A 15,102-nucleotide genomic window follows, 5' to 3' on the forward strand; every position below is an offset into this window, starting at 1 on the left:
AGATTAAAGTCATAATTCTGACTTTTTCCCATTTTAAACTGAAATAATATTTAAAAATCAGTTAACTTTTTTACATTCCCAATGGCCCTAATCCTCTTCTGTAACACAGTCATATAAAGTTTCTTATTATTTCATATCATGCTTTTTATTTATTTTAATGTTCTTTTTTTTCTCAAGTGACCAGATCAATTTATGAAGGGAATATGAATATTTAAACAAATATGTGCAACCCTAGAGTAAAAAAAGTTAGTCTTTCATTCATATTACTTAATTGACTTAGCAGCATTTGAGGAATTACCTTTTATTTAGGTGATGCTGGTTTGTTGTGTGATTTGGAGCTGTGGTGCTTTTAACGAGCTGAAAGGATTACTAATACTTAACCTAATTACTTTGCTCCCTCCCTTTAAGCTGTTTGCTTTTTCGCACACTTTGATTTATAGATTGTTTTCTTACGCCTTTTAAATAAATTAGCTTGTTGCCTATATTGGTTGGGCTGTTTTTGCCCTCATCCCTAAAAAAATGTTGTTGAGTTAGCGAGCAGTAACCTGAATAATAATCCTGAGATGAAATGTTTTCACAGCAATCTGTGCCTCTAAAAGTGGAAATCACCAAACTTTTGGGAATGAGGTTACTCCACTCTGAATAAAAAGTCCCAAGGGGAACTCATGTCCTTATGTGAAACCAAAAGGAGTTATTAATAATAAAATAAAAAATCCCTGGTATTCTGGGAGTCAAGAGTTTGATTGAAGCCGTTTACAGTAAATGGAATAAATGTTTGTTAAAAGTGGTGACATTTTGGCAAATACTTTTACATTCCTTTGTGCAACAGTTTCATGCCTTTTTAATTCCCACTGAAAAGCTTCTTTTCCTGCTTTGCAGTTGATGGGGCTTTGAAAAAGTATCCTTGTACCTTTAACCTTTTTTGCATTTGTGTGACCTTACAGACCGTAAACTTTATTATGATTTTGGGGGATTTTTAGACCAAGTCAAATTAGTGTATGACTGCAAATTTGAAGGGGAAATTGTACAAAATATTACATTTTATTTTACAAATATTAATCCCTAAATTTGTATTAAGCTTCCCTGAGTTTTCTCAGTTTCATAGAACCAGCTGCACTTACATCTTTAAGTTTTGAGGTATTCTTAGACATTTTGAAAATGTGTTTTTTTTCTTTTGTATTTATACCCATTTTCATTTAAGAGGATTTAGTTTTGCTGTATTTCATTTCGGTTACTAGAGTAACCGAAATGAAATACAGTGCAATTCAAATACACCCAAAATTGTTTACATTTCTATTCATAGAGGCATGAATAGTTTTGCAAATCACAATATCTTAGCACCTTTATGGTTTCTTATTAATGAGAATATTCAATAAATAAATTGTTTTATAAATTGTTTAGTCAGCAGCTATCTTTGTTGTTTTTTCCTCAGCTGTGTTGCTGTTGAAGTTAGGCAAGTCTAACTGCATCTTTATTAAGTAAGTAAATTACTTTCACAAAGTCACAAAGTGTTTAATGTAAAGAACAGGCATAGAAGCAAAGAAGACAAACATTGAGGGGAAAAAACAAATACAGTATACTTAATTAACCTGTATCCTAATAGTTATAATATTACATAGATATTTGACATGTTTCAAAACCTTTAGAAACATTTTTGACAAAATTGAACAAGCACATTTTTCGAATGATGAGCTCTTTGTAGGGAAAAGTATTTTGAATAAATTGAATTTATTTTGTGACAAAACAAATTTGCAGCATTAGCCGGACAACAGTCGTGAAGGGACAATGCAGGATATTTCTATTCTAAATATCAGCACGACAGATAAAAACACAGGACAACAAAGAGCCTATTTTCATTTTGGTCCTCCAAATACCCAACACAAACATGCAGCATATTGCCAATATAAACCATAGATTTTTGCAAGAAATCCTGCAGAAGATAAAAACTGAGAGAAATATGACAACCAGCACCGTTTAATGTTTCTCTGTGCCTTTCTGTGGTTCTCCAGGTTTGCTCTGCCTGTTTAGGTGGCACCCAGTCTGCATCGCAGCCATAATGCAGACATCAGAGCTCAGCTGAAGGTTACACTGTTGGAAGCCCTTTGGTGTGCAGTGTTTGATGAAGGACGCAGTACAGATATGTCAGCTACTATGGCTTTCATCTGTCTACCTTGTGCCACTCCAGCCAAGTTCCAAAAAAACACCTTATTCAGCTTTACCACAGGCACCTGGTTGGAGCTTAAAGACTATTAGAACTTTCATATGCTATATTTAGTCATTTCTATTAAGTAAAATGCAGCAAAAACCTGGATAAACTCTGTAAAAGCACAGTCTAAATCGGGCGTGTCCAATATGTGGCCTGAGGGCCATTTGTTGCCCTCATGATGATGTTGTATGGTCCTCAAACATAATTTAAGAGTGGTATGATTTCTGTTTATCAACTTAGTCTAAAAGAAAATGTTGGTGTAATTTTTAAATATGAAAAATTCCCAATGAAATGTTCCGTCAGTCAAAAAAGTAAGGCACAACACACAGTATTTATTTTTTATCAGCCATGTTCTTTTTTATTTTTGTAAATAGATTTAATCCTTTCCAACTTATTCTACCTGAAAACACTGTACTAGGGCTGAAACAATTGGATTATTTGTGATTAATCGATTATTAAAATAATCATTAACTAATTTATTCTATTTATTAATTCATCGTTAAAGGTATTGTGGAGGATTTCTTTAAAGACCCACCCTCTCACTTAAAAAAANAAAATTGAACAAGCACATTTTTCGAATGATGAGCTCTTTGTAGGGAAAAGTATTTTGAATAAATTGAATTTATTTTGTGACAAAACAAATTTGCAGCATTAGCCGGACAACAGTCGTGAAGGGACAATGCAGGATATTTCTATTCTAAATATCAGCACGACAGATAAAAACACAGGACAACAAAGAGCCTATTTTCATTTTGGTCCTCCAAATACCCAACACAAACATGCAGCATATTGCCAATATAAACCATAGATTGTTGCAAGAAATTTTGCAGAAGATAAAAACTGAGAGAAATATGACAACCAGCACAGTTTAATGTTTCTCTGTGCCTTTCTGTGGTTCTCCAGGTTTGCTCTGCCTGTTTAGGTGGCACCCAGTCTGCATCGCAGCCATAATGCAGACATCAGAGCTCAGCTGAAGGTTACACTGTTGGAAGCCCTTTGGTGTGCAGTGTTTGATGAAGGACGCAGTACAGATATGTCAGCTACTATGGCTTTCATCTGTCCACCTTGTGCCACTCCAGCCAAGTTCCAAAAAAACACCTTATTCAGCTTTACCACAGGCACCTGGTTGGAGCTTAAAGACTATTAGAACTTTCATATGCTATATTTAGTCATTTCTATTAAGTAAAATGCAGCAAAAACCTGGATAAACTCTGTAAAAGCACAGTCTAAATCGGGCGTGTCCAATATGTGGCCTGAGGGCCATTTGTTGCCCTCATGATGATGTTGTATGGTCCTCAAACATAATTTAAGAGTGGTATGATTTCTGTTTATCAACTTAGTCTAAAAGAAAATGTTGGTGTAATTTTTAAATATGAAAAATTCCCAATGAAATGTTCCGTCAGTCAAAAAAGTAAGGCACAACACACAGTATTTATTTTTTATCAGCCATGTTCTTTTTTATTTTTGTAAATAGATTTAATCCTTTCCAACTTATTCTACCTGAAAACACTGTACTAGGGCTGAAACAATGGGATTATTTGTGATTAATCGATTATTAAAATAATCATTAACTAATTTATTCTATTTATTAATTCATCGTTAAAGGTATTGTGGAGGATTTCTTTAAAGACCCACCCTCTCACTTAAAAAAATAAATTCTCATGCAAGAGCATGCACAAACCCATTTGTCCTCTTGCACACCCTGTTTAAAATGTGCTGTTCTCATAGCTCATACAAGCTTACTGTGGGTAAATACAGCAGGGACTCTTTAGTGGACTTTATAGCAAACTCAGATAACTGACCGTTCAGACAGATGATCACTACTTTTTTTTCTCTGTTGGCCACGTAACTCCTCCTCCACTGCACGATGCCTACGCCATCTTTGTTATTAGTCGCCGCTGTCAGGTAGCAACAGCAGCCCCCTGTGACAGCAAATCCCTTAGTGCTTTGAGAAGAGAGCTTTCCCTGCAAAGCATTCTGGGATATGTGTGACTCTTATGAGGCCTTTCTTTTCTCATCATACACTTAGTAGACACTTTTTCTCTTAAGACTCTCGGCCATTTTTAAAGAACTGCGATGAGAAATGTGAGCTTCAATGACTGTCTTAAACCGTAGCTCACCACACATGGGCTGCTGAAAGTGTGCATGCACAGAAAAAGATACCTAAAGGGACAATCATGTAGGACGGCCTGATGTAAACATATCACCAGAATGATTGACAATTAGGAGGAGCACTTATTTAGATGATCCACCCGGAAATAAAAGATTGTCCTAAATACCTTTAACTGGAGTATAGAGACTGTAAAACATGCCTTTAGCTGACAGAAGAAAACCATTTAGAGCAGCAATTATACTAAAATTGTAAAAAATATATATATCAACGTTTTGCATTTAAGATTAAAAAAAGAATGTTGTCTGTCAATTTGTTTTGTTTTTAAGTGCCAAAGCTGTGAGAGATTTTTTTTTAATGTGTTATTTTTCTGTCTACTGTGTTTTACATATCACTTTTCTGCATAAAACTTTCCTGTTTAATTACATACGGTATTCTACATTTGCATTCCTGTCAAGCAGGTAAAAAATAACAACTAACAATTTTAGACCCCAAAGCACTTTAACTTGATATGTGTGGCCACACTGGCCACCATAGAAAAAAGTTGTGCTCCCCGTTGTTAGGTCTTTTCTTTACCAGAAGAACTATAATCACTTTTAGCTAAAATAAGTACAGTTTTATGTAGGGTCTAGTATCCCCATGGGTGCTTATGTAGGACGGGGGGGGTTAGTATAACCACAGAGGAGGTTGGTAGAAATTAATTTAACAAAATAATTCATTTTACATGGTAAACTAAACAGTTAAATTTAAAATAATTACACTTTAACTGTGTTTTTTTGTTGTGATTTGAAAAAAAATATTTACTTTGTTTAACTATTGAAAAGGTCTGGGGGATGTGAAAACTTTCTTGTAAACCAAAGGGGAGCCCTGCAAAAAATGAAACCACTGGACTAGTGACTTGAGGCATAACTATCTGTCATATTTGGTGGTTTAGAAAAGGACCCAATAACAAACGTCCAGCTGGTGTGGGACAAGGAAGAACATGACAGAATGGCCAGAGTACAAAAGAGTGAAAAAAAGAGTACATGGCAGTAGACCATAGGAATCCAATAATAAACAGTGAGAACCAGTGAGAGCATATACTGAGGGATGAGTGGAGAATGACACAGGATTTTTATCAAGGGGTAATATAGAGCAGCTGGAAGTAGGCAGAAAGTACGCAGGAAGACAGATAAAATGTGGCTAATCAACAAGGATGGAACTGAACTCAGTTATTAAAAAGTTAAAAGTATGAAAGATAGCTAATATAAATCAATCAAAAAATACAAAGAAGAGAAACAACAAGAAATAGAAAAAGGAAATGTATGAATGAATATGCCATTAATATCTAAAATGAAGCTTTATTACACAATGAGTATTGTGTAATAAAGTGCCAAACTATTTTTCTCCCCTGTAACTCAGCTATTTTTTTTTTGTGTGTGTGTTTTTTTTATTCTCTGGCAGTATAATTTGTCATATACTCAATAACCTGCTCATATCTTATTTCTACTTTGATAGAACAAAGGCTATTTAGACCAGTTCTAATTACAGAATGTAGGATTTTTACACTATGAAAACCTTTAGTAAAATATCACAGCAAAATAATTGTTCTCCTTATAAACATGAAATCTGTTTTCCCCCTGCTGAAAAATGTATTCATATCATTTCAGCTATTATAGATGTAATAATATTGTCATATACGTTAAGTTATTGTCATTTTAACATCGACAAAAGCAAAAAAGCTTTACAATAATAAACAACAAAATGTTGAAATGTTTTCCATGTTCTGATCAGAACATTATGTAGACCTTATCCACTTTACAGAGTTACAGAAATATAACCAGCTCACATTACCTGCTTAATTTCCCCCCTGCCTATTAAGTGTTTTAGAGCTGATATAAATGCATTCAAAGCAATAATGAAGGAATATCCTTTAGTTTCTACTCCAAAGAGCCTTATAATGTTTTGTGTTGGGTTTATTTTGTAGGTATTATAAAGGCAGTGTAAATCTACCCACATTTTTTCAGCCAGCTAACAAGTAATGCGCAGCAGTTTAGTGGAGGAGAACCAATTATATGTTCAATCTGAGAGCAACAAACTGAGTTCAACAAAGTCCAAATTTTGTTTTAACCAATCAAGTAAATCCAGCAAACATTTTCTAGAAAGGTTAAAAAAAGGTGTGATATTTTATGTTTATGCTGCAGCATAAACTCTGATTTTTGGGAGGCATTTGCTGCATCTCTCTCCATGTGTAGTTGTAATGGCAGCTGTGCACCGTTCGGTGTCCAAAGTGTTGCTAAGGAGCTTTTTGATGATGTTGGATGCTTTCTGCCTCGTCAGGGTGTGCGTAAGCACAGGCTCTTGACACTGACGTGGATATAAACGCAGAGCGGACAAAGCTATAGGAGGAGTGCTTGTTTAGTCCCCCAGAGTAAAGTTTGTATTGATCTGGAGGCTTTGGTGGAGGAGGATGCACAGATAAGCGCATTGGTTCAGCAAGCAAAGCAATTGTTATACCTGCTCTTCTCCCATTCTATGGATCTCATACTTGGCCTGAGAAGTGACTTTATCCATACGTCTCCCTTCTGCTGCAGCATTGCCCTTCCATGTTGTGTATCTGCATGCCGTCAAACACAAATACACACATTTGTTCCCTCACAGTGGTCCCCCCCACTGCTTCCTCCGTCTGTGTCTGCCACCATCAGACAGGGAGAATGATAATATCTGCTCCAACGCCCTCTGCTCCTGTTCTGGTCTTTATTGTCCTGTTTGAGGTTTTATACGCTACACAATTTCTTTCCCGCACTATTAAACTTTACATTTCCAAAATGAAGCTAAATCTGTTCCTTTTTTCATGCTTTTTTATGTGGTTTATTATCTGTATTCAGTTAGTGACTGGCCACGTCACTCTGCTCCCTGAGTGTGAGCAGAACAGAGGGCTGCATGCATCATCCTTGCATCATCCTGCAGTATGTTTGAGGGAGACGCTAGAAACTCCTCTGTCGCCGTGTGAAGGCAAAGCTGCACAGAAAGCTGCTGCAGTTTGAATATTAGCATGTGGCTCAGACATGACTGCCATGACTGTGCTGGTACATGTGTGAAAAAGTGAGAAACAAGGACAGGCTCTGTGAAAGGAGGAGCCTTCCTTCTAATGGGCTCTCCCATTGATCAGTGGTAAGCCCCACTTGCCTGTAAAATGCAGTGTGATTGGCTGCTGCTTTGCATTACACACCGCAGCTTTAGTTGTGATGAATTACCCTGTCTCATCTTTTCATATCTCTTTGGTAATAGAATAAGCAGGAATTTCCCTCATCAAGGACACTATTTTCAACCCTGTGTTACATTTATGTCCAGTTTTTGCAGGGCAGAAAGTAAAGGAGTTGAGGTGACGTTTCTGTCCTGCCTACAACCTCCATGCATCCTCTCTCTCCAGCCGCTCTCTCTCTCACTATCTCTCCTCTCTGTATCACTTAATCAAGGCATAGCTTGCCCTTTCCTGTTCATTGCTTCCTCCTTCCTTCTTCTCCTGCAGCGTGCTCCTCCTTCGTTAAAAGAGATTGTAGCAGTTTCCAGCCAAACAGTTGCCGTTTTATGAATGCTTTTTTTCTTTGTTTCTGCGATTCACAGTGAGACAGCAAGCAAGACATGCAGCAGAGAGGTCAGTAAAGAGGATGACAACAAAACGAACTGAGACAGAGGGATGAGAAGTCGATTCAAGTAAGAAGAGGAAGCAGGACTCCAAAGTGCCTACAGTACGGTTTTGTCCTACAGCAGGAGAGATTGTTCGGTTCGTTTGGCCTTGAATTGAGGCTATATTTTGTCCTGACAGCCACAAAGTCATCCATCCCACATTGGTGAGCTATAGTCCCCACATACCCGAAGCTGAGCTGCAGCTTCGTCTCTTCATTACAAGGACATTACTGGTGTAAGGTTCTGTTTCTTTCCCTGTCAGAGAACTACAGTAGAGCTGCAGTGACTTTCTCTCCTCTAATCATGTCGACATGAATATAAAAGAGACGTATAGTGAATTTCAGTCTATAGACATATCTGGGAGGACTAAAGTGATGCTTTTTGAACAGTGCTTTTTCTTTCTCTTGAGACGGAGCTGGTCTCTGCTCATAGTTAACATCTGTTATCTCAGCCAGTGAAACTTCAGCTGACAGTTTTCCCAGGAAGAGCTAGTAAACATCCCCCAAAACACATCAGTCAAAAAGGAACTTGCCACCTATTTGCTCTGAAGGACAAATATTTTTATTTTTTTTCCATGGGGATTTTTTGTTTGCTTTTGAATCACTATTAGTCAGCCCTGCTCGCATTAGACATTTTTTTTCCATCCACTTGCTCCCACCACTGCTCAGTGTCTGTGAGCGTCTCAGATGGCTGTCAGCATGACCATGGGGCGAGACACCAAATGGCTGACCTTGGAAGTGTGTCGCGAGTACCAGAGAGGCACCTGCTCACGGTCTGATTCCGAGTGTAAGTTTGCACATCCCTCCCGGAGCTGCCATGTGGAGAACGGCAGAGTCATCGCCTGCTTTGATTCGCTCAAGGTAAGAACGCAGCACACATCACACTCATCAGCTCCTGCCGCATAACAGCTTGTTTGGTCCCTAAATCCTCTGTCAGACATGTCGGCCTTTTTCATGGGCTTTTGATCAGGTGGAAAGTTTATACCACAGAAAGCAGATATTAGAAAATTTTTCACACTCTCTGAAATTAAATCAGAAAACGTTTTTATTTCAAAATGCATGATTATGAAAGTTAGATTCATAAACTGAATGCTGAAGTGAGAGACATAGTTTTTTCTTAACTGGCTTCTTTCAAGAAATCCTGAATCGTCTCACTTTAATTTACTGGAATTTTTGCCTATTCCTTCCTGACAGAACCGGTGTTACCTTCTGATGGACACTCACAAACTTTGTCCGTGTTGTCCTTAATCCACCTTTGTTGATATTCCCGGTAGATATTTTTACATTGACACCAGTAGTAAGAAAAAAGAGAAAATTTGATTAAAAGTATGACGCTTAAATGTGCAGATAGAAATATTCGGATTAGATTGGCTTCAAACGCAATATAATTTTATTCTGTTCAAGAGGGTTAGTTGGTACTGATTGTCAATTTGAACGACGTTCTTGAACGCCTGTTCGGATCATGTATTCTGATGGTGGACACCTGTGCAGACTTGGCAGTGTGGCCTGTGTTTAACTGCAATTTTTCTGGTATAGAAACAAGTGTTGACGCCTTAACCACTCTCAGAACATAACATTCTGGACGATCAGAACCAAAGACTTCTAAAGTTGTTTTTTCTTTTCTGATTTATTCTCCTAATTTTTTTTAAGGAAAACTGATAACAGTGCATCTCAGAGTTCTTCTGATTGAAGAGCTCTTTATGTAAGAATAGGTCATGAAGGAAACGTTTTAATGCTCGTATAAACGCCATATTTGGATTTATTCATGTTAATCTGATAATGACCTTTGTGAATGTGAACACAACCCGTTTCACAGACCGTTTGAAGGAACCAGTTTGCAGCCAAGCCTAAACTTCCTGGTTGATGTGAAGTTCACCAGTGCCTCCTACAGCAAAACTTCCACACGACACTTCAATTTAAGCCTCATCATCTTCATTTCTTTCTCAGAAAAGATGAAGGTCTTTGTCAAATTGTGCTCTGACAAACCATAATCTCTCTAAAAATAAGTGAACGTATAAGTATGAATGTGCTGGTCTGTAGGTAGCTGTAGCTACTTAAAGATTCTCCTAAGGGCACAGAGGGCGTTACGTCATATCAGCAATTTTTTTTTTTGTCAAAGTCATACCCCTGGCAGCTTGAATTCAAACACAACTGTTGTTCAAATATATGAAACCAAATTAAAGAAACTAAAGAGGCTGGTGTAACCAAAGAAAGCACATTTATTCACAAAGTTGCAAAGCTTTTGCTAGAGAATAAAGAAATTTGGACCGAATTGAATGGACTTAAGTATCCTGCAGCAGGAAAGTGGAGAATAATTTGTATTTGTGTTTTTATTTCCAATTGTCAAATCCATTCCCTTAAAACCTTCTATAAAGAGCCATCACTTTCTACAGCTGTTTCTACATTTGACTTAAATAGTGTGGACTGCCCTACAAGAGGCTTACAAAGCCATCACCATCTGAGTTTATGTATCCTTATGTTAGAAAAAGTAAAATTAACTATTCTGCCGTTCGTGAAAATAATATCGCTGGACGTCCCATACGATTTAAAACAGAACATTTCAATTTGGTAACCGAACTGTAGTTTTTTCTTTATACAGTGTATATTAATAAAGTCTGGGCTTAGCTGCACTTATTCTTTCAGATGATTAGATAAAAGCATTATTACAGATACAAACAAATTAAGGTTTCATACTGTGCTCTTCAGAAGGAAATTCATTTTCATTTATATATCAGATACCTCACGATGGTTGTTATTTATGAAATGACTGGTAAAAATCAGTTTGTCTTGGAAAATATTCATGTTCGTTCTATTGCTTTTACTCCAATTTATCCTTACTTTAGTATTTCATTAATATTTAAGTTATTTTTTTTTTTTTGTCTTTTATCCAAAGATATATTTGGAGAAACCATGTAAATCAAAGAATGGAGCTTGAATTGTGATGTTTGCTGTTGTAACACAGTGATTTTAAAAGGTGTGTGTCCCCTTTAAGACTTAAGAATCTGATCTCCAGGAAGAAGATCAGATTCAAAAGTGGCTTTTATTAATTTCATTTAAGAGAACAGAATATGCAAAGTAGTTATTTTACAATAATAATTTGTGATTTTGCTGTGTTTCATCTGCAAAATGATTTATGGTATAATGTAATATGATTCATGGAAGCTGTATTAATACTATTGTTATGGTTAAAAATAAAAACAAAATCCTACAGTGACAATGGCTTCCTGAAAGGGCTATATTGATTTGCTACTACAGTCCTCAATAGGGATTTCAAAACCTTATTGTTTTAGTTTGTCTTCTTTTGCCTCCTCCAAATATACATTTCAGAATGACCAGAAAAGCTAAATGTATTATTATTATTATCATACATTATTATAGTTTTACTCTGTCTCCAAAAACAAAATAAAGGCAAGAAAAAAAAAACATAATGTGTGCCACAGTTACATTCAAAGTAATACCAACTCTTTTAATTAGCCAAAAGGGTGGCTTTTTCAGCTTGCAAGCTACTTATAAATGTCCATGTAACTTTAAACTAACTGCAATGAAAATAAAAAAAAAACATCTACATTTATTTATAAACATATTGATTCATATTATTACTCTTTATTATTTTGCTCTTTTCTGCAGGTCTAAAAAGAGAGACACTAACTTCTGAAAAATGCTGATAAGATCGGACACATATAATTTATCTAAACATAACCTAAGATTTGTTTTGTCCCACAGTGGGGAATTCTAAAAACAAAAAAAGAAAATTCTTCTCTCGATCAGATAACTAAGCACTGGTAAATCACATGCTAGGGAGCTAGACTGACCAATGCAAAGAGAGCCAAATCACAGTGACTTATAGTAAAATCGAATAGAATTTAACTTTATTGTCATGTATGTACAAAGCAATGAAATTCACTCTGCATTTAACCCATCCCCTTGGGGAGCAGTGGGCTGTGTGGGGTTAGGGGTCTTGCTCAGGGACCCAGTGTGTCAATCCGTGGGAGTGGGGCATGAACTCAGAACCTCAGGAACACAAGAAAAATACCCTAACCAGTAGGCCACCACTCCCCCAACCCACCACCGACTTTCATCAACATGTATTTTTTAAGCAACTCTTCAAAACAGAGGATCTGCTGCCTTTGTATGCCTGCATGAATCCATATTAAACAATTCAAATAAGGGGTTTTTTTTGTCCTGAACTTGTTCTAATGCTTTGTGTTGAATAGAATTATGTTGTGTTCCATTATCCTACAATAGTCCATTATCCTACTAAGTACCTTGTTTCTTCTTCCACCACCGAAGGTATCAGCTGAATTGAGGAAATCCTCAATCCCTTCCAGCTCCCCACTCCCACTAAAAACAGTTTTTGCAAAGCACTGCCTCCAGAGGCACAGGACAGATTGAAAGAATTGCTTTTAGGCCAACTGATAGTTTTTCTCCGTGGCCTCTCCAAACTCCTCCTAAGGCTGAGTTTTTGCCTCCTCAACCTCCTTAACTACAGCAGCACACTTGGCCTCGTAATACCTACTTTCTGCATGAGGAGTCCCACAGGCCAGCCAGATTCTATAGGACATCTTCAGCTTTAGAGCATCCCTTTCTGTCAGTGTGCACCACCAAGTTGCTGCCACGACAGGCATCGCAGACATCATTGCCACAGCTATGGGGACTGCATCAACAATGGAGGCAGAAAACATGGTTAACTCAGGCTCCATGTCTCCACCCTCCCCCAGAATCTGGAAGAAGCTCTCTCGGAGGTTCCTTCTTGGTATCCCCCCCAGGGATACCAAGAAGGGCTGGTACTCTGTACCGATGTTTGGCCCAGTCAGAGACCTCCCCCCTACCTAAAGGCCGGGCTAAAATTCAACATGAGACGGATAAGCTTGGGGAAGACAAGCAGACCCACCTCAGTCCACCTCCCAGGGTGGGATAGAGTTCAGCCTCTCTCAAGGAGCTGGGTTCCAGAGCCTAGGCTATGTGTGGAGGAGAGCCCAGCTATTTCTAGCCGGTGATCTGTCAGATCAGCATACCCACTCACACCAGCATACCTGTAGTATAACGCCTGCGTGCGCATGCACAAAGGGACATTTAAACAACTTCTGTTACATTTTCAGATCAGCCAGTCAAGATCAGTATACACTTAACCATTGTATGACAATCTGACAGGTTGGCTGCTACGTCAGAGTGTAAAGTAGTGAACATAGCGAGAATGTCTGTTTTTAAAGCAGTTTAGCTTAACTCTGTCTACCTCAGACCAAAACTTTTTGTTTATTACATCACACATAAATAAACCAGCCTACTTGACTTTCGTATGCTTTTCTGGTAAGTTTGTGTGCTTACATTCAACTACATTGTTTGGTTTATCATATCACGCATAAATTAGCCTAGCCTAGCCTTGACTTAGGTATGCTGGTCTGACGGGGTATGCTGATCGGACCTGTATCGCTACACCTCCTATGCAAGCTCAGTTTTAGCTTTAGTGTCTGTGAACCAGGTCGCCTCCCCCACTGACTGCTGTGTGTCCGCCTCCAACTGCTACCCAATCCGCATGTTTCCCCCTGCAGGCGGTGGGGCCACTGGTGGATTGCCTCGCATCACTCCTTCGGGCTGGGTCCAGCCACGTCCCGCAAGGAAGAACGCAACCATTAGGCGCTCACATACGAACCCCAACCCTAGGTCCGGCTCCAGGGTGGGGTCCCAACTCTGCCTTATCAGCCAATGTCACATGCCTTAGGCTGTATCCGAATGTCCGCCCTAACCCCTATATATGGCACTATATAGTGGTTAAGTCATTTTAGATGAGTGTCCAAATGTCTGATGGATGAAAAAGTAGTGGACTCTAAATTTTCCACAGTGCACCTTTAAAAGTAACGCTCATTCATGGTAACTAGACATGAAGATATATCCCAGAAAGCTTTGCGAGGAGAGCTAACCTCGCAAAGCATAGTGGGATTTGTTGTCACAGTGGCCTGCTGCCACCTACGGTTGTTGCTACCCGACAGCGACAACAAAAAACAAAGATGGCGACAGATAGCAACAGATATGCTATATATTATTTTAAGTGGTCTATTGGTAGCAGCAATAGTTATAGTTTTTTTTATAATTAACAATTGTTTTGTTTTATAAAATGTATCTGTCCTTATGTTTTCTTTAAACTAATTTGTATTTCAGAAGGATGAATAGACAAAGTTTGTTTTTATTTATGTTTTTTGATTCCCCGTTGAATATAGGGAGAGTAGAATGAAAACAGGGTCTGCATGGTGGTGATGTGCTTATTGTGTGTTCAAACCCAGAAAAACCTTTATTTAGGTATAAAGTTTCCACTTCCTCATTTTGGCTGCAGCGGTTATAGGCTGGTTTGTTCCTACAGCCCAGAATCCTCCATGATAGCTACCATATTGAAATGTGTTTTGAGGGTTTTTTTTTAAACATTGGATTGGTTCATATCATAAAGGACAAACCTAGCTATGCACAATACATTGGTATTAATGGGTAGATGTTAACAATGATTCTTGATTTTCTTGTAGTTGTTTATTTTAAGGTAGGACAGTAAATGAAATATGATAATATGTTGGTAAATATCTGTGCAATTAGCCATCAGCAATATTTATATCAGATAACTTTACTGGACCAGATTTTTCTCAGTAAGGGTTAGCAAGGTTTATGGCTTGATGTTTTATAGTAATAAAAAAAAATTGCAACTGAAGATTTTAAAGAAGAAACACTCGTACTGCAAATGACAATTTTTCTTTTACGAGTGAAACACATTGAAAAGGTTACGCACAACCATTTTTAAACACTGGACCTCAGCCAACGTTAGTTTCTTTACCTGTTGGTTTGCAAGGAAACCGAACCTAAACTAATAAGGTCCCACACAACTAGATCAGAAGGAGACATCCTATATACATGTTTTAAATCGACCCTACAGAGTTACAGATCAAGCCCCCTGCTTTGTTTGCCTTATTGATGAATTCTACAAAGGCTCCCATCCGAGGATTTCTGATGCAACTATTGTGAAAGTTGCATCTGCTGAAAGTATTAAAAGAAGACACACACACATATATATATATATATATATATATATATATATATATATATATATATATATATATATATATATATATATATATATA

At 37.6% G+C, this 15,102-nt stretch overlaps 1 protein-coding gene across 8 annotated transcripts in view; it reads left to right on the plus strand.

The window, feature by feature from the left end:
- The window catches only part of LOC107097067 (muscleblind-like protein 3), a 44,951-nt gene that overhangs the window by 2,525 nt on the left and 27,324 nt on the right, over positions 1-15,102 (plus strand). For all 8 annotated transcript variants that reach the window (XM_015394051.1, XM_015394053.1, XM_015394055.1 and 5 more), the window contains exon 2: positions 7,923-8,845. In XM_015394051.1, the coding sequence (XP_015249537.1) occupies positions 8,672-8,845 (174 nt within the window). In that variant the 5' untranslated portion in view covers positions 7,923-8,671. The remainder of the gene's footprint in view (positions 1-7,922; positions 8,846-15,102) is intronic.

This window comes from Cyprinodon variegatus, unplaced genomic scaffold (assembly GCF_000732505.1).
Source record: "Cyprinodon variegatus isolate N-32 unplaced genomic scaffold, C_variegatus-1.0 Scaffold669, whole genome shotgun sequence".
Classification (NCBI taxonomy): domain Eukaryota; kingdom Metazoa; phylum Chordata; class Actinopteri; order Cyprinodontiformes; family Cyprinodontidae; genus Cyprinodon; species Cyprinodon variegatus.